General features: G+C 36.1%; 1 protein-coding gene across 2 annotated transcripts in view; it reads right to left on the minus strand.

The window, feature by feature from the left end:
• LOC145666691 (uncharacterized) overlaps positions 1 to 21,393 on the minus strand; it is an 84,812-nt gene that overhangs the window by 42,149 nt on the left and 21,270 nt on the right. For both annotated transcript variants that reach the window (XM_081734181.1, XM_081734190.1), the window contains 2 exons: positions 21,170 to 21,280; positions 18,077 to 18,259 (listed from right to left, as the gene is read on the minus strand). In XM_081734181.1, the coding sequence (XP_081590307.1) occupies positions 18,077 to 18,259; positions 21,170 to 21,280 (294 nt within the window). The remainder of the gene's footprint in view (positions 1 to 18,076; positions 18,260 to 21,169; positions 21,281 to 21,393) is intronic.

A 21,393-nucleotide genomic window follows, 5' to 3' on the forward strand; every position in this document is an offset into this window, starting at 1 on the left:
CTATTTTCCAATATCCGCTCGCTCAAGACAAACCGGGTATTACTTGAAACCATGGCATCCTCCCTAAATGTAGACTGTATTGCACTCAATGAAACTTTCTTGAAAACTACTGATCGGTACTACTTTCCACAATATCACCTCTTACGGTGTGATCTCCCTAACAACATTGCTCGTGGTGGAGCCGCTCTTGCCATCAGGCACTCTTTACCTCGTCGTCTTATCATCCCACCATATTCTGAGCAATACTCTGAACACGTTATCAGTACCGTCTATTTTTCAGCTCTTACTTTGACCCTAGCAACCATCTATGTACGATCTACTCAACCATTGCCATACCGCTTTCTCACTTACTTGGATATCAACTTTAAAACATACGTAGTTCTTGCGGACCTCAATTATCACTCACGTACTGCGGCGCAAAAGCAGCGTTTCCAGGACTTCCTTCAAACTACCCATAGTTCTTGTCTTCCTCTGCCACACCACACTCGGCCTGCGAGTCACACCACCCCTGACGTGGTTATCATCAGTAACAACCTACTGCCCAAATCTTCTGTGGAGGTACTTAGCTCCGTAGGCAGTGATCATCTCCCGGTACTACTTACAATAACTCCATCTAACACCCAATCCAGGGAACCACCAGCCTCAATTGCAACCTACAATTTCGCCAAGGCCGAGTGGGAGAAATATCGAATGTACATCACGGAGAACCTAGCTTCTACTTCCACTGCAGTCTCGTCTCTATCTGACATTGACAATGTCTCCACATCTCTTAGTACTCTCATTGCAGGCGCTACTGAACACGCAGTTCCTAAACGTACCTTACACTCGCATCGCCCGAGCCTACCACATCATGTCGTCACTCTACTTCACAGGTCTCATGCCTTTCTGACCGAATACAGGCGAACTCACGATCGACACTTTCTTTTACTCCATCGACAGTTTCAACGCATGGTCCAACACTACATCATAGCCCGGAAACGCTTAGATTGGCGAAATTCTTGCAATGAGTTGCGCAATGAAACCAATGCCACTAAATTCTGGCACCTGTTTAAACGGCTCACTTATCAACGCCGGGGTTCCCAATATCCTATTCTGAGCGATGGCAATGTTCCTACTACCGATTCCGAAAAAGCGACCGCCTTTGCTACTTACCTTGAGGATGTCTTCACACCACATAATGCTCCATTATTTTACCATCCATCTCACCGCCGTATTACCACTTTGGGCAATCCTGAGCGAGTGTTATTTACACCAGCAATAGACCATAAACTTGATCACACTAATCCTTTGACAGCTCCGATTACTAGTGCTGAAATCGTCACTGTGCTTCATCGACGCCTCAATACAGCTCCTGGTGCCGACACTATTACATACAACCAACTTCGGCAAGCCGGAGAGGCATTCCACCATGTTCTCGCCCAGTTGTATACAACTATTTTAACAACTGGCTATTTTCCTCCTCTCTGGAAGCTCGCCAAAATTGTGGTTTTTCTGAAACCTCAAAAAGATCCTACCAATATCGGCTCCTATAGCCCAATCAGTCTCACCAACGTCTTCAGTAAGACCATGGAGCGCATTTTGGTCACCCGCCTTCATCCTTTTTTAGAAACTCATCATGATCTGCCTACAACGCAAGCCGGCTTCCGACCATCTTTCAGCACCACGGATCAGCTGCTTAAGCTTTCGACCCTCTTGACTAACCACTTCAACAAACGACTACCTTCTGTCCTAATCTCATTTGACATTGAGCGAGCATTTGATACGGTATGGCATCAAGGCCTTCTTTTTAAACTGCTACATCTTCTTCCTATACCGTACGTCCGCCTCATAGCCAATTTCCTTCATCAACGCCCAGCTTTTGTACAAATCAACCAGGCTCAGTCTCACCATTTTGTTCTTCGTGCTGGGGTGCCACAAGGTTCCGTGCTCTCCCCCTTACTCTATATCTTATATGTTGCAGATATGCCACAACCTCGGCCACCCATCCATGCACTAAAATTTGCTGACGACACAGCCTATCTCGCTCTGTGTTCTTCTGTGGATCGTATTAACACTACTCTCCAACCAGCAATCGATCAGTTGGTCACCTGGTGTCTGAAGTGGAAACTTAAACTAAACCCCGCCAAAACCCAAATGGCCTTATTTGCCCGCAACCGCAACAAATTTTGTCTAACACGAAATCCTGAGCGTCTCCATCTTACGCTTCTCGGTTCACCGTTGACCTTATCGAACAGTGTGAAATATCTAGGCGTCATTTTCGATAAACATCTCACCTGGAGAGCCCACCTTTCTCAGTTACAAACTAAAATTCGACGCCGCATAAATTTGTTGCGAAGCCTCTGCGGTACCAACTGGGGTCTCAGCACCAGGCTTCTTCTTCATACGTATAAGGTATTTGTCCGCCCAGCTCTTACCCATGGTCATATTGCTTGGTTGTCTGCTCCTCAGCACTTCTACACCAAATTACAAGTCCTGGAACGTCATGCTCTGCGCACCGCTTATTTCTTACCGGCAAATACTCCTACTAGGGAGGTCTATCGGCACACCACCATACCCACGCTCTTAAAACATCTCTATCGTCTCCGCACTCGCTATATACAGAGCCGTATCGCTGAGGCCCATCCAATTCTTGGTGCACTGCTCGATCAGACTCCTGCACGACCACTACATGCCTATCCACCAGTTGACCATCTACTTGCACTGCATGAGCTTGACCAGGCCACGCCAACCTATAACCCACGTCGTCGCATCTATCAAACCCATCAGCATATCTATCGTCCATAATCTCTTCTACCCTGCACTTCTTGTACTGCATCTAAAGATATAATCATGATCATACATCACCACCGTCAATAACTTCCTGTATCCCATCTATAAACAGGCACCTCTAACATTTCAGTTTTTCTCTGGCCCCGGAGAAGGCGTTACCTTCTGTGGCCCGCCCAGTTTCGAGTGGGAATGAAATTGCAGTTAAAAAAAACTATTTTGGATAATTCATATTTCGGTTATCCGGAATTATATTGTAACTATATTCCACACAGGAAAAATTAAAGTAGAATATTTTTGTGTACTAGCGTAAAATATAGTATTTTCATTGCTCAGAATAAAATGGAATGGAAACTCTTCTTGTGTTGTCACACCGGAACACGAAACACACACACACATAAAAAAAATAAAACTAAGGAGAGGTATTGTAAGCATCATTATCACTATATTTCACTTGGCATAGAATAGAACACTAAATTTTTAAGAACTGTTTACACGATAACCTTCGGTTCTTCAGGAGCAAGAATTTGTCTATAATTTTATCCGTTTTTTCCATGTTCGATGCTCAAAATGGAAAGCGCACGCAATCAACCTTCTGTTCCGGTGCTCCGTAAATAATTCTTGATAATTTTTAATTTTGAAAAACTTCTGTCTGCTGCAGCAGTTGTGACAGAAAGTGTGAGGTACAGCTGTAAGTCAGTTGTCAAGTCCGGCAATCTACTGAATAAGCAACTGTCTTCTTCAATTAACAAGTTACAATGTCTCGAATTGTTTTCTTGGTAGATATTTCCAGCGAACACAATAATTTATTGAAATACGTTATAACTTATTGTAATACACGGTAATTGTAGTCTAAGATTCACGATAACGAAAATACGGCATAATAGACTCATATAAATAATATTGTAAGGATTCCCACGTTACAAGAAAAGCACATGTATAACGACACGTGCCATTATTTACAAAAGCAGACGATACACTAAAGAGGAAGACACGAAGGAAACCGAAAGAAGATGGACCATACAAAAGGATCCGAAGGGCGAACCACCCGAAGAGGACAAATAATAGAGGGGCCACGGAGGAACCCGGCATCAGTTTGACCACTGACCGACTAACCATTACCTGCTCCGAGGTCGCACTGGACTAGGAGTACACCTTTCCTAAGCCCTATGTAGCACTGGACTAGGGATTCTAACTACAACTAAAAACCTCAAGAAGATGCCATGAGATGAGAGGGTTTCCCATAAATCTCACCTATAACCTAGCAAGTGTTCTCAACACTGCCATGAGCTGAAGGAGCACCCGCAAAACACCAATCTCCTTCATCTGGTCAATTAGGAGAAAATACACTATTAATTACTCTTTGGAAATTAGACATTGTACTTAGAAATTTCATAATAAAATTGATGAAAGAAAAAAGACACGCACGGACCGCTATTTGTCTCTACCTACAAAACATTTCAATAAACAAATGTTACACTGGAAAATAAAATCTTTGGAAAATCGCAAAGATCAACCTGACATTCATGTTCACACTCATATCTTATTATTTAATTTTAATGATTACTTCATTATTTAATTTAGTGAAACTGTTAGAATTAGTTATAGGCTGTGGAGAAACACTATCAAAATGCATTAAAATTATAGGGTAAATGACGTGTGAAAGGTGCCTTGATAAGCATACTTTGTAGGGGCCCCCTCAGGTCCGGGGCCCCCCGCGCCGCGGGGTCTGCGAGGCCCTTTTTGCCGCCACTGTAGCAGATCTATGGTTGGTTGGATGGATTAAAGTTTATAGTCCCCTTCAACACTAGGTTCTATGAGATTTGGACCTACAGCCGAACGAGTGATCCGAACTACATGAACTTCCTCCGGAAATCGAACGCGGGTCTCCCGCCCGACGACGAGTACGCGGATCATATAGCCACAAAGAAGTTAATTATCAGACCTAGAAACATGTACAGTTGTACTCACGACTTCTATTCAAAATTGAGCTCTTTGGGGGCCGCGGTGGCTCAGTGGTAGAGCGTTCACCTCTGGCACATGGGGTTCTTGGTTCGATCCCAGTTTGCGCCAAGTAAACCTTGTGGTAGACAAATACCGTGTGCGTGGGTTTCCTCTGGGTCCTTCAGTTTCCTCCCACTTTCTTCATTCGAAGATTTCATTCATGTTTTCATCATCACCGCAGGCACGTAGCCAAGGGGGGGTCCGGGGGATCCGGACCCCCCCCCTTCGAGACCAGAAATGAAAAAATTAAGGAAGGAGAAAACAAAATGAAATGACAAAAGAAGGATCAGCGTTAAAAATTAAAAAGAAAACTATAGGAAGCTTTTGCTTACTCTTTCTTATGAGGAGATTTGTATTACTTGCAATATGGTGGCGAGGTAAGCGAGGTATTCTGGAAGAGTCAGGGAATTTGAAATTTCAAGAAAAGTTATGGAATTCTCAGAATTCCTGCTACTAATCAGGGAGATTTCAAGCTTTCGAAAGCATAAGTGCCGTTGTGTAACAGCGTGGACAATTTTAATCATAACTTTTCGTCATCGCATCCTTGCAGTATGAAACATGTTATTTCAAGGACAATTTTCTGTTGCTCCTTTAACCTGTCATTTGGAACCGACAGTAGTTGACGGAATAATAAAAACAAAAAAACTATGTTGAAAGAAAGTTCTGTTAGCATTTGATTCAACAGAGAAAGGAACGCATATATTTTAAAATCAGTTGAATATACACATGCTTCGCACAGGGGCTGTATTTGGAAGTCAACGCCTGTGGGAGTATTACCATTGATCTCAGCGACCGCGAAAACTATGGATTTGATACTAATATCGGTTATTTTGGGCTATTTTTTACATGTCTCGATATCCACCCCCGCTGACTCCCGGCCCGCATACTTGCAAGTCATCGCTAATGGAAGTGTCACCATTGATTTCAGCGACTGCGAAAACTATGGATTTGACACTAATATCAGTCATTTTGGATTACTTTTATATGTCTTGATATCTCACTCCCCTCCGGTGACCCCCGGCCCGGAGCCGAATAGCGTGAATTTGGAAGTTAATGCAACTGGAGTTTCACCATTGATTGCAGCGACCTCGAAAATATGAACTCGACACTAATAGCTCAAGTGGTAGAGCGTTGGCTTCGCATTCGGGAGGTCGTGGCTACGAATCCCGCTGCCTACCATCCTGACTGAGGTACTCCAGGGGTTCCCTCAGTCCTACCAAGCAAATGCCGGGATGGCACCTACTAAACAGGCCCTGGCCGATACCTTCCCAAATCCATTCTGAGCTGTATCTGGTGATTGTTAATTAATTAAATAAATAAATATCGGTCATTTTCTACTACTTTTACATGTCTCGGTAAACGCCCCCTGAGACCCCCCTAGTTCGAATTTCGACAAAAACGTTTAACTCTGGTCTGGAGCCTGGACCAAGGTATTCGTGACTAAAATTTGGTAACTCTCGGTCCACTCATCTGGTCCCCATGCCGCACACAGACAGACAGACAGACAAACACACAAACAAACTCTTTATTCTATTTATATTAGAAGATAGTTTATAAGACAGTATTCAGTATGTACTTTTTATAATAATTGAGGTTTTAACGAAAGGAAAATTGTTATATTTGAATAAACAGGAGAAGGACGTAAATATTGCAAAATCTTTTTCAATACTTTTTTTTTATTATTTTGTTCGAAATTCCTTCATAGTTTGTTATTAAAATACTTGCCAATATATCCTCATTTTATTGTCCTAACAAACCAATATATGTTGATGGTAAAGTAGTTTAGATTGATCGACCTCCTTGGCCTTCAGAATTTCATGTCAATCCTTCCCCCCCCCCCCCGTTACGAAATCCTGGCTAAACGAACCAATATATGTTCCAGTAAAATAGTTTAGAGTGATCGAGCCCCTTTTGTGATGACCACAGTATTTCATGTTACGGACCCCCCCCCCCTTCACGAAATCCTGGCTACGTGCCTGATCACCGTCTCCTTTAGCCTAGCCTGCATAATAGTGGGACGTAAAACTCGAAAAATTTCATTTCATTTCATTTCAAAATTGAGCTTCTTGTACGTTTACATTATAGGCGTGCGAGTGTTTGGAATAAGCAATTGTTCATTCTGCAAGAACTTGAAAACTAGTGAGTTTACTTATTTATTGAATAGAGAATTTATTATTTTATTTCCTTTGTTATATGTAATAAAATACCTATAAAATATATTTTGAATCCTCGTGACTTATCCTTTCATTTGATGTCTAACAGAAAAGTTACGCCACAAACTAATATCAGTCATGAGAGAATGAAGACTCTATCGACATCTTATTCAACAAATTCCAAGAAACTTTTTAGATTCTACATAGGAACAAAGACATATTACTTAACATGCACATAGTACCTCCTCTCAATTTCACTGCCGACAGAAAAATATGACTCAAAAGTTATGAACATTTCTATCCAATATTATAAAAATTCTTAAATGTTGAAGATTCCTTTGTACATTATTTCATTTCTGGCACCGAATATTCGGTTTTTGCATCTTTTAAATGGTCATTTATTCTGATCGCATTTTAAAAAGGCGATATACAAATTATAACTGAAAAAATTAGCCTCATATTACTTCGTAGTGAATCACTAAACCAGGTTTTATCCTCTTTAACTTATCTCTATCTCCCTGATACACATACTCTCTCTCTCTCTTTCTTTAATTGACTATTTCCTCATCTCTAATGAAAGGTCAAACAAGGATCTGAAATACTATAAGGAACTTATTATCTTCAATTAGAACAGCGGGTTCACTTGATTTCTCGTTTTCATTTTCTTAGCCCATTTTCATGAAACGACACAACTTTTTGACAACCATTCTTTGAGAAAAACTGAAAAATAAGTATGAGTTAGCAACATTGAAACTGAGACTAATAACAGTTTATTCTTCCATGAGCAAATAGTACACAACAAATGCAATGTATTACGGTAATTCATGTATTGTTAAGGCACAGTAAGAACATTTAGGTTTCGAGTCAAAGTATGTATCTATATGGGATCGAAATCTTGAACCAAAATCGAATTTGTAAGGAAAAACTGTTACAACAAATGACAAAACACAAGAAGTGCGCCCAAGAAAGCCAGTAGGTTACGTACCTGCTGCTCCGAGTTATTCTGTTAAACATAAAGAAGGCAAACCCGTAAGTGCAGAAGATAAGAAATACTTTATCAAACGATATCAACGTTGTTCAATTCACTTGAAGAAAATTAAGGCCTATAATAGCCAATTTTCATGTTCTCATAGAATATTTATTTACTTACTTTGTAGTACTGAAGTTAGTATTTGTACATTCGCATGCTAAGAAAGCACATCAATAAATTGAACTAAATGAAGAAAAGTACCATCTGTTTTTCATGGATATGCTTAATTATTTAGGTAATACATGAAAAAGAAATAATTTCCCATAATGATAAATATGGTTGCTGTTACATACCAGCGCCATCTCTTTAACGTTCAGTTGATAATTTGACATAACTCATTGTAATTTCATCTATAATTACAGTTTGGAGAAGAATAACAATGTTCAGTTGCTCTTAAAGCAGGGGGGATTATATAGTATTGGGTATTTGCCCTATATCACGGCAATGGTGTGAGAGTGACACGAGTAATGCATATCGCAGTAGCAGAAATACATGCACGTGCTGCAGCAGAAATATTGCGGGAAACAGACTAAATAATTTCCTCTTCACCAATCAGCAAATAGTCATGCGCGCAGTGATACAATATCAAGTTACGCGGTTTGTTTTTGAAAGGTGCAAAGGACTGTGAAAAATGCTTTAGTCACCTGTTCTATTTTGATGTACGGTGATTCGGATGATGAGTGTGCTACATTAGCATTTTATCTGAGAAATGTACTAGTCACTATTTGAATGCATGGTTTTGTCATCACCCTTTGGAAGCGTGGTAAAGGATGAAGATGTTGAGGAGAATATTCCTCATCAAGCCACTGTCTAGATAAGAGATATTAAGATACAAGTACAGCACAGATCAAAGAGATATATTCTTTTATTTTTATTTAGTTATCGTTTTAGTCTTCGAGAAGAGTATAAAACGATTTTCGGTCAGTTTCCAAAGGATATGTACAAAATCCGATATGAATATAGTGCAGGTAATATGTATATAGAAAATTGACACTATAATTTCTTTCCTTTCCCTATCTTATATTTACCGGCAGTCTATGACGGCCTAATATAAAATTCGTTTAGATGGTAATTTATTTGCTTGTCATTAATTGTTTGGATTGTATAGACCTCAAATGTTTTATAGATATTAAGAATGAGTTATCTTCATCTTTTAAGTGCTTTATTATTATTTTCTACTTTTTAGCACTTTTTTAAAGTCGTTTAATATGTTTCTGCTAGTTTTTATTTTCTGCTTTTATAGTGCGTTTTTAAAGTAAGTTATTTTTATTTTCAAGTTTGCAAGATGATATCGTCGCATGAGAACCAGAGCAACGTAACTCCAAAAATGCGGTTTTCGTTTTCTTCATGCTTGGACATAAGTTTGAAATCCCCACTTGGTGTAAATGGAACGTAACGAAATCTATTCTCCTTGACGATCATCTGTAGTAATTAGTGTTGTAAAATTTCCGGAAATTTTGAACTTGCTGGTAAAAACCCGTTTTTTTCCGGTTTATTTCCGGAAAAATTGGGAAAATAACAAAAATCGTTGTATTAGGTTACTTCTACTAGTAATGGAACAGTTTTTTTTTTCAAACTCGTGAAAAATGTAAGTTGAGAAATATCAATATTGTGAATATATATAAAAAAAGAAGCATTAGAAAATAAAAGTGTTGTAATTATTCTTGAAAATTAATAGTCTACACTCATTTTCTTTATGTGCCTTTTCGTCGTTTACTCCTGGTTGTGCATTAATTACAGAACGTTTACAATTGCATACATATCTACTATCATGAAGCGTTTATACTGCAACAAGTAGGGCTCTGGAATGAAACGGAGTTCTTAATGTGCTCTTTGATCTGGTGAAATTTTGTTAATTTTAACCAAATTACTTCCTAAAAGAAAGAGCAGTAGGCAAGTTTCACTAACACTCATGCACTAAGACACAATGGCGCCGACTTTCCAAAATTTCTGTGGTGCATAACAATGGCGGGACGTGTTAGCCTATATGTTTTTAGGAAAGTCTCGATATTTGATAGATTTGTTTTTATTTAGAATCTTTTATGAACACTGAAATATAGGGCTATATTGTGATAAAGCAAAATATACCGGTACCATAAGGATAAGTTGGGGTTGCTCTACCTAGCTCAGTCCGTAACATGTCTGATTTAAACTCAAGAGAAATGGGTTCAAACCCAGGTCCAAACTAAAAATCTTGTGAGTGCGCCCCACGCACAAGATTATTTGTGAGAGTGCCGGAGTTCCGGAGCACCCACGTAGTCGGCGCGCATGCTAAGACATATAATTATTATTATTTAATATTAAAATACAGACTTTAATGTAAACTTTATGTATAAAATTTTGTATGTAAACAAATACGTGTTTTCTAGTGCGACACATTATCTATATGTACATATAAAAATGAAAGTGATTATATTTGTAACTTAACAATTCTTGAACCACCAGATTGATCTCGATAAAAATTTACAACCTATTTTCTAGATGAGGTTTTCTAGATGAGATGGATTTTACCATTTCACTTTGAAGGTGTAACTTGGAGGAAGAAGTTCGGATATATATTGAAAATTACCGATCTTAGTGTCGAACCTATAGTTTTCTGGGTTGCTAAGGTGAACAGTGACATTTCCAATAAAGATTAAATTAAAATTCAGCACTGTAACTTGGGGCAAGAGTAGGGGAGATATATATATCTAAAATGATCGAAAATGACCAATATTAGTGTCGAATCCATAATTTTCGGGGTTGCTGAGATGAACAGTAACACTTTCGATGCGGTTCAAATAAAAATTCAGGCCCGCAACTTACGGGAGGTGGAAGGGTATATATAATGATTGAAAACAGCCAATATCAAGTGTCGAATCCATAGGTTTTCGGTGTCGCTTAGGTGAACAGTGACATTTTCGATCCAGTTTAAATCCAAATTCAACGCCGAAATTTTAAGGTGGGGGAAGGTAGTGATATAGACTGCTATAAAAATGATCGAAAATGAATGATAGACTATTATTGTCGAATCCATAGTTTTCGCGGTCGATGAGATGAACAGTGACGCTTCTAATGCTGTTTAAATACAAATTCAGCGCCGTGAAATGGGGCAGGGGATATATATATATATATATATATATATATATATATATATATATATATATATATATATATATACAAATGATAGAAAATGATCGATATTAGTGTTGAATCGATACTTTTTGGGGTTGCTGTGATGAACAGTAACACTTCCGATGGCATTTAAATGCAAATTCAGGCTCACAACTTCAGTAGGAAGACACATATAAAAATTACTTAAAATAGCCTATATTAGTGTCAAATTCATAGTTTTCGGGATTGCTGAGATGAGCAGTGATATTTCCGATGCCGTTTAAATCAAAATTCATCCCCGCAACTTGGGGGCGGGTAGATATATAAATATGATCGAAAATGACCGATATTAGTGTGGAATCCATAGTTTTTGGGGTCGCTGAAATGAACAGTAACACTTCCGATGTCGTCTAAATCAAAATTCATCCTCGTAACTTGGGGGCGGGGGAGAGGGGAGAAATATACATAAAAGTGATCGAAAATGACCGATATCAGTGTCGAATATATGGTTTGAGGGTTGTGAGATGAACATTAGCAATTCCAATATTGTTTAAATCCAAATTCAGGGCCCAAGCTTTGGGAAAGGAGAAAGGGTGGATATATAAAAATGATCGAAAATGGCCGATATTAATGTCGAAACCATAGTTTTCGGGGTGATAAGATGAACAGTGACCCTTCAGGTGCCGTTTAAATCCAAATTCTGCCCCTATTTTCGTAAAGAGGGAAGGTGACATGTAAAAGTAATTGAAAATGACTAATACTAGTGTCGAATTCATAGTTTTTGGGGTCCCTAAATTTATTGGTGACAGTTTTATTGTCCTTTATACCCAAAATGAAAGTATTCTCTCCGTACGAAGAACATTTATTCTGTTAGTCTTTAAGAATAACGAACGGAAGTTTCACATGTTAAATTCTTTAATATATTTGTGGCTTCTCAAATTTAGACTTGTGCGGTGCATGTGTTTATATGCAAATAAGATCATGTCTCTTTTAGAGTTGTTCGAAATATATACAAATAATAAAGACGGATTTTCATCAAGAATCAGACAACTAAAAAAAAAAAATTAAAAGTTGTTGCTTTAAGTATTTTTCCTGCTAGCGAAATACGCTGTATATATGCTGCTGACACGTTGCAGCATCAGGCGAAAAAATAGTTTTTAAATTATATTTTCCGGGTTTTGCCAATATTTCTGAACAAAAGGTTTTTTTCTAATGGGTTTAAAATTTCCAGAAATTTTACACGGAAGAAGGAAGATACGTATTTCCATAAAATATTTTATTTTAACATACTGGTATTAATTAAAATGATTCTGGCCCTGTTATTTTAACACTTCCCTGCCATAAAACGCTGACTTTATAAGATTACTTAAGATAATTAAATGTGTCTATATAAAAATTAATCTAACTAGGATTTATTTTAGTAGCTTTCATAGCCATAACTCTATTCTATCACAGTGCTAACTTTAAACAAGTGGTGCAAATATATTTGTTGCCATAAAATTTCCCTACTCTAATACAAGAAACATAAGTACTTAATGATCTTAACCGTAAACTAGTAAATATAAAATAGTTTCATTTTAAAAGCATAATGTAGTAACATATTCGAAATTTTCAATTTTTCCCAATTCTTCCGTTTTTTTACAAGCTCGGGAAAAAACGGTAAAAAACTTTTTTTACCCAAAATTTCCGCTTTTTCTCAGGCCTTTACAACACTAGTTGTAATGTAGATCAATTACCATCTTATTAAAAACTCGTCTTTCTAAGAAAAAAAAATATTTTTGTCGTTTCACCTGTAAACTTACGAAAATGAAGTTAACGTTCCTCTGGTTCTCATACGACCATATGTCCGTTATTTTCACGGGGAGATTAGCTTTCTGAAAAAAATCAGTTTCTCTCCTCCTTAGGATATGCATCTAAGCGAAAGTGCAATGATAAAGCTACATAACATAAATTTCGAAATACCTTTGCCATAAAATACGAAACATCCTATTCCCACAGAATATGACCTTTAATCCAAGTGGCATGATAGACACCGAGCGTGAAGTAGATAATAACAATGTTCCGAAAGTCATTTCAAACGAATCAATCAATTTCCCGATCCCAAGAACTATGGTTTTGCCACTAGCCTTGGTCATTTTAGACATTTGATTCCACTCCTTCAACCTCAAGTCAATTGGGGCTAAGAGAAAAAAATTAAAAGAGAAAAAATTACGAATATTTGTGGGTCGATTGGTCTGGTAACATTAAGTTGAGAAAAAGAGCAGATGACTCTGTAATCTATACACTTCGTACAATAGAGGATATTCGACAACTAACATAATTTATGAGTAATAATGATAGAGTGATTGCAATATGTTACCAGAATGTACGAGGAATTAATACTAAATTAAATGAAGTATATACTAGTATTTTAACAGAAAACTACGATTTCATTGTATTAACAGAAACATGGTTGAATAATAGTGTATTTGATAGTGAATTCATTGATGACAGATATATAGTTTTTCGACAAGATAGACCAAATAAAATAGGAGGAGGTTCACTTATAGCAGTATTAAAAAGGTTTCAAGTACAAGAAATTAGGATAAATATTGAACATGTACAAATTGTCTTATTAAGATGATAACAGGAGGTAGTACTTATATTATTGTATCAGTACTTTCCACCTAACTCAAAAATTGAATCATATTATGATTTTTTTAAAAAAATTTGAGGAGATCACTAATTTTCAGTTCCGTAATATTATTATCGTAGGTGACTTTAACATACCCTCAATTACTTATTCCAGTTTTAATCTTATAACTGGAGGTCATATTTGTGTTGCGCTTGCAAACTTTTTGTCTTTGTTTAATCTTCACTCATACAATAATATAAGGAATAATAATGGAAGAACATTAGATTTATTATTAACAAACTTAAAAGATATTAATATTACTAGGAATAATTGTCCTTTAGTAACTGAGGACTTACATCATCCTCCTTTATTAATTGAATTCTCTATTACATCTAAATATTTAAAAACAAAGTTTAGTCCAACTATTATCTTTAACTATTGTAAAGCTGACTTTTACAATTTGTATAAGGATCTTCATAAAATTGATTGGGATCAGATATATCAATATGATAATTCGAATGATTCATTAGATTATTTTTATAAGAAACTTGATGCTGTAATTAATAAGAATGTTCCTAAACGAAAAATAAATAAAAGAAGATCTTATCCATGTTGGTTTACAGCTGAGATAATAAATCTTATAAAACAGAAAGAATATTTTAGAAGAAAAAGGAATCTTCCAATTTTAATCTCCTCAAATTTGTTGAATTACGCAAAAAGTTGAAAGGTATGATAAGTAGATCTTACAAATTATACATTAGTAAGGTAGAGAATAATATAATTGAGAATCCAAAAAAATTTGGAGTTTCATAAATAATAAAAAGAGGGATAACAGGAAACAGAATCAGATGACTTGTGAAGGTAAACTGCTTAATTCCCGTAAATAAATTGTGGATTCTTTTGCATTATTTTAAGTGTGTTTATTCCTCGGATTGCTCTTCTTATACAATTTCTGAACCGAGTTATCATGAAACAACCCACTGTTTAAATATTTCTACTATCACTGTAAAAGATTACGAGGTATCTGTAAAAAAATTAAAATCAAGTAAAGTGAGTGGTTATGATGAAATACCTACTTATATATTTAAAGCATGTGGGGAAGTTCTTCGTGTTCCTCTTTTATATATATACAATAGCATCTTGAAATCTCAAATATTTCCAGATATTTGGAAAATTAGTAAAATTGTACCTATTTTCAAGTCGGGCAATCCATGTGAAGTAAAAAATTATCGGCCGATTTCACTTATATCTGTTCCTTCGAATATTTTTGAGCATGTTAAATCTTATATATCAACTTATCAACATGGCTTTTATCCGAAAAGATGTACTGTTACTAACTTGGTCACATTTACTCAATTTATATCTGATTTTTTCAATGATGGCTACTCTGTGGACGCAATATACACTGATTTTGCTAAAGCATTTGATAAATTGGATCATACCATTTTGCTTCAGAAGTTGTCTAATTTTGGTTTTTCTTATAGATTACTAAAATTAATTTCTTCTTACTTAAGCAACCGGAAGCAGTTTGTAGTATATAAGCAATATAGATAGTTGTTACATATGGTCGCTGCAAAATAAACTTAATTTTAATATAAAGAAATGCTTAGTCTGTACATTTTCAAGACAATGTACACCATACACCCATGAATATGTTATAAATCGTGAAACATTAACCAGAGTAAATTTTACTAAAGATCTGGGTGTATGGCTAAACAGCAAACTTACATATGAGTTACACATTGAAAAAATAGTTAATGATTCTTATAAAGCACTTGGTTTTGTGCTACGAAATTCTAAAGTTTTAAATAATATTCAAACTGCATTCAAGCTGTTTAATAGCTATGTAAGAAGCAGATTAGAGTACGCAAGCGTGGTATGGAATCCTTTTTATCACTGTTATATTAAGAAAATTGAAAGAATACAATTTAAATTTTTGCGACATATGTATTACAAGAAATATAGAAGATCTTCATATGAAGAAAATATTTCTTATAATAATTTAGTTAATGAATTTACTTGTGATACATTGGAATTAAGGAGAGAAATAACAGATCATTTATTTTTGTATAAAATTATAAATGGCCTTCTGGAATGTGATAAGTGTTTACAACTATTGAACTTCAATGTTAAAATGAAGGCGTTACGTAATCGGCAACCATTCTATTGTAAGAAATCTAATTCAGTGTCTCATCAAAACTCACCACTTATAAGACTCTCCAGGAAACATAATGCCACTAAAGGAAAAAATGAAATCGATTTTGCAATGACAATGAAAGTATTTATGGCGAATTTAAGGGAGAATTTAAGTACATGAAATAATAGTACTTGTAATTGTGAATAACGCCTAGTGTTACTAAATTTAGAAATTATTTTGAAATGTTGAATTTATATTGCCTTGAAGAGATTATTGTTGTGTATTTCATGTATATATGTTTTTGCTTTGTTTCGATTTATTGTGTTATTTTATTCCTTAAGTCTTTTTTCTTATTTTTGTTATTGGTATATTCTTCTTCACAGTATGCTGTGGCTGTAATGTTGTGCAATGGTTAAGAATTATCATGTAATTGCAAATATTTATATTATATTAATTATTTGTACAATGTAATTTCGAATATGTATATTATATTGATTATTTGTACAATGTGATAGCTTATGTATATTGTGATGTATGTTCGTAAATCTGCATATTACTAATTACATAGTTATAATGCCTATTGTAATTGGAGCTTAAGCTCTGTTATAGGTGATAGATAATAAAATAAAATAAAAAATAAATAAATTGTACTTAAACAGAATTTAGATTGCCACTATTCATCTCAGCAACCCCGAAAACTGTAGACTGGACGTTTCTATATTATTTTTTACATGTAATTAGTTCCCACCCATACCCGTAGAGGTACTAAGGATGTCTTATGCTATGGATTAAGATCAATTTTAAAAACAGTCACTAAGTAAGAGAAAAAAAATAAAAAAGAAAATATCATTAGCGGTCTAAGAGACCGGAACAAAGAAGGAAACCATCTAAGAGTTAATGTATTTTTTTTCTGCTTTAGCTCCTTGCTAAAAACGTTTGCACATAAATGTTGGGGGTCCGATGGTTCAGTGGTAGAGTGCTTACATCTTGTTCGTAGGATCCCTCGTCCGATCCCCGCCCAAGTAAGTTTGTAGTGGACAACGGCGTGTGGCCGATTTTATAGGGGTACTCCAGATTCTACTCACATTTTCATTCCACCAATTCTTCCTTATCATTTACTTACTTTAATCGTCGTCTCCTTTAGCCTAAAATACATAATCGTGATACATTAAACTGAAAGATTTCATTTCATTTATATCACTGCTCTAAGAGTTTTTTTTTTTCTGACTGTTCCTATGTATTTAACATTACGAATCAAATGGTAACTTTAGAACAAAATTCCTATGTAGGCTAACCATGTCATCATACATTTTAAATATCGTTGTTTCTTCTTTCATTTATTTTCAAAAGACTATATTTTCAAAAGTATTATTACACGTACAAACATAACAGATATATATGAAAATAACCACAAACTCACGAAGTTTCCTGCGTCCTCTACAAACGTTCTATATATGCCCATTTGATCACACACGGGCCGGAGTGGCTCAGTGGTAGAGCGTTCATCTTTGGTGTATGGGGTCCTTGGTTCAATCCCAACTCGCACCAAGTGAGATTCGTGGTGAACAAACACCGTGTGCGTAGGATTTCTCGAGGTTCTCCCGTTTCTTCCCACTTTCTTCATTCCACCATTTCACTCATTTCTCACCATCACCATCTCCTTTAACCTAGCTGGCATATCTATGGGACGTAAAACTTAAACATTTCATTTGGTCACACGTCACCCGTGACCAAGTCGTCCAAGTGGTAGTCGACCAAGTTCCACACAGTTTGTGGCGTAGTGCTGTCAATGTTCTGCACTGCATCATTGGTGGGTTTCCTAAGCTCGACTAATGATTTGTGTAGTAATGGTACGTAAACAAGTTCCTTAATGTACCCCAAAAAGGAAGAAGTCACAGGGAGTTAAATCAGATGATCTGAGGGAGGGAGACAAAGGAACAAAGACAGGCCATCTTCACCAACTACTTCATATGTTCTAACACAAAACTCTTTTCTTGCCATACAGGTATTAAACTCGTGGTGCCATTTTAGATAGGTATTAAACTCGTGATCCTGCCTGGTGCCACTTAGAATACAGAATACAAACTTGGTGAGTTTGTGGTCATTTTCATATAAATATACAAAAGAATTTAACACTATTGTTTCAGATAGGCATATCTATTCACCCATTAGATCACATTTTAATTTTATAAAGCTATCTCTAATTTAATTAAACTTCTTTTTCACTGTGAGAAAAATATCATTATTACTGAAAACACACTATGCATTATAGTACATACATTGCGGTCCAATTAGGGCGACCCCAGTAACAAAAGCTGAATGCTAATCTGCTTCCTTTGGAGTTGTCGCTAAGCGGATCCATCTCGTAAGCTACTGAATTGTAATAGTAGCTATTCCAAAGTGAAATGGATATAAATACAGATACTGCCAGAGCCAGAATCCATATGCAAAACCAAATCAATCTGAAAAATAAATAAATAAGTAAAATAACAATCTGTTTTCTTTATTGGACTGAAATGCTGAATAATAAATGAAGGTGCTAAGAACAGAAGTTATGTAAATACACTTCTACAAAAATGAAACAATCGAAATTACTAATTTCTTTACATATTATAAAAAAACAGTTTTAAGAGTGTTCAATCTCAAGAGAATTGTTCAAACAGTTTAACTTTTAGTAAGAGGTGGCAGTCAAATCTGTATTGTTAGCTAAGGGCGCCGATGCTTATGTGGGCACCCAGGATTTTTTATGAATATGAATCTTTTATATGTATCTTTTATTGTTATATGTATATTTTATGAATGGGCTCCCCCAAAGTTACAGAGAAATCGGCACCCTTGTTGTTAGCTCAAGGAGAAGAGGAAGAAAACCAAGGACAGGGAATGCAGTTTCCTTGTGGACTATATCAAGGATCTCCTCCAAGTGTTACAGAATTGTATATCTTTAGTAATGCATACGGAAGACAGAACCGCAACCACACTGTAGTGTAATTTCTACTCTATATGACAATGCCTAAAAGATTTAACAGTATTTTCCAGTGTGTGAGCACCCCTTTCGTCCATACGAGCGTGACTTTAGCGTTCCTAAACGTATAGTTAAAAAAAAATGATCGCATTTATTCGAAGATGGATTGCTTTGCAGCTGAGTGAAAATGGCAGACTAAAGAGTGATGTTCATCAGGAAATGCTACTGATTCGAAGAATATAATCGATTTTAAAAACTAGTGGCTACATTTCTTGAAAAATGTGTCTGCAGTAATGAGCAACACAAAAGAGAAACTCTCATTGTCTATATATCAATATCTGAATTATAGTGGCATAACCCAGGATATGTTCTGATGTCTCTGTACCTAGGTACATTCATGGTTCGTTTTTTATCACTCAGGCTTCCTAAGGGACATGTAATTTCCAAGACTCCTAAGCGGAAAGCGTACAGAGAGCGTATTCCTCTCAATCAACTCAAAATGAAGAGCTTGCTAAACTCATACAGTATACTTACCATTAGAACATCAAGGGTTTTACAAGACCATTATTAACTGGCCTGAAGCAAATAACAGCGGTTCAGATAACAACGATTCGAGAAGTGAATGAAATGGCTTGTTATTGCAAGAGCACACAGACATATCTTCTATTACAATGTTGCCTAAGTTTATTAGAGTAGCATTTTTGTGTTTTTTTCTACAACTTTCATTATTATATCACAGTTTAAATTAATTTTCCTGTTATAATTCATGTAAATATATTAATTTTAAAAATTTATCTTAAATGTCGGAACTTTCAAATACAATTTTGGTACTGGGTTAAAGAAGGAAGAAACTCCATCGATATTAACTCTTGCTAAATGAAATACCATGCAACTTATTTGCTCGTTATTGACTTTTACATGTTCTTTGAAATCAACAATTTTGTAATAGATGTCGAAGATGTATGAAACATCGTTTCTATAAGAACATATTTTGTCAATTTTACCAAATTCAGGATGAAGCAAGTTCTTCCCTTTTCAACTTAGCGATTCGTTCTGTCTTATAAAGGCTACATGATAAGCGTATATATTAAGTTCAAGACATATTGTATCGTAAAAGCTTTATAATAGAGAAAAAATGCCTAGTTCTGATTATTACTATTATTAATAGCCCTTCCAGCTTGTCCAGTACCTAGGACGTGCCATTGCTTCAGGGGTCCCACGTTCGATTCCTGTTGACCGAGATTTGAAAAATTTGAATTCATTATGGTGGTTTGAATCCCACCTTAATCTGTAGGCTTACATATCATATAGCCTGGGTGCTTAAAACGAGAAATTTCAACATAGTCAAATAACTTAAATCAAAAATGTCCGTGTACATCGGGTTACAACAGTAGACAGTTCGTTATTTTTAAATTTTGCCAAAATTGATTTATGAAAACTATTATACCACACCTCATTAATTTTCGTTTTGGAAATTTCAATATCCAAGATGCTCCTCGTAGTGGACAGCCAATCACTCAAAAGTGGATGATCGTTCAGCTAAATTGCTCCTCAAGTAGATTGTGTCATGTTTGTGTTCAAACGATGTTGCACATGACTTGAAGAAGAAAATTTCCAGAGCAGACAACTCTGCCGGTAAGCAATAGGTCAGATCAATATTTCAGTCATTTAACTGACGGAACGGCCGATGTTAGTGTAATGACAGCCATTGCCTTCAGAGCACCCCTATCCCCATGTGAGCTTACGAACACTAAACAATATTATTGATGGCACATCTACATATATTCCTTTACTCCACTCGAGCGATTGTCTCTGTCATCTGCGTATCGATAGTAGCGAAAGACAATACAGTAGGGAATGGATGACACTAAAGGATGAAAGTTATTTTTGCCTTCTGGGGTACAGAGCTAGGTTTTGGTGTGCCTGTAAATGTGCAACTAAGCGAGGAAAATCCCTTGTTAGTTCGCAACCGTCATAAAGGACGCAAAACTATAATTCTAATATGGGAGAAACAAACTGCAGATTTCCTTCGCCTCTGATCTTTAACAAGTAGTGCATCACTACGTCATCAATTCTGTTCCCTGATCTTATTTGGACACTTTGAGGGACCCTACCTTTCATCTTGGTATTGTCCGTTCCTATACTACTAGAGCAATCGAGTACTTGATATTAGCTTTCTATCCTGGTCATCTCGGAGAGGTTAGATGTGCTGTTACGGTAATTTCTTAAGGTGCATACATGTTGTGATGACCCATACAGTATTTTGGAATAATTACTATCCACCATCACATTCTTCTTGTGTATCAACCTTGGAATGATCTATGAATTTCTACTGGCTGTTCTGAAAAGCATTTCCACTGTATATAATCATAACGCTAAATTATGAAACAGTAATTTAAAGAAAATATACCTGATACAGGGAGGCAAAGATGAATAGCCAACAAGTTTCAAGGCATCGAGCGTGGTGTTAGAGACAAATTCCTTCACAGCAGACCAGAATCCTAGTAAACATATTCCATCTCTAAGAAAGAGAAAATAAAACAAAGGTGCTGTAGCTTCCAATATGTATCTTGCTCAACATTTATACAAATACTTTAACATAGATATAAATTATATATATATATATATATATAT

This window comes from Thermobia domestica, chromosome 1 (genome assembly GCF_964235325.1).
Source record: "Thermobia domestica chromosome 1, izTheDome1.hap1.1, whole genome shotgun sequence".
NCBI classification, from domain to species: Eukaryota; Metazoa; Arthropoda; class Insecta; order Zygentoma; family Lepismatidae; genus Thermobia; species Thermobia domestica.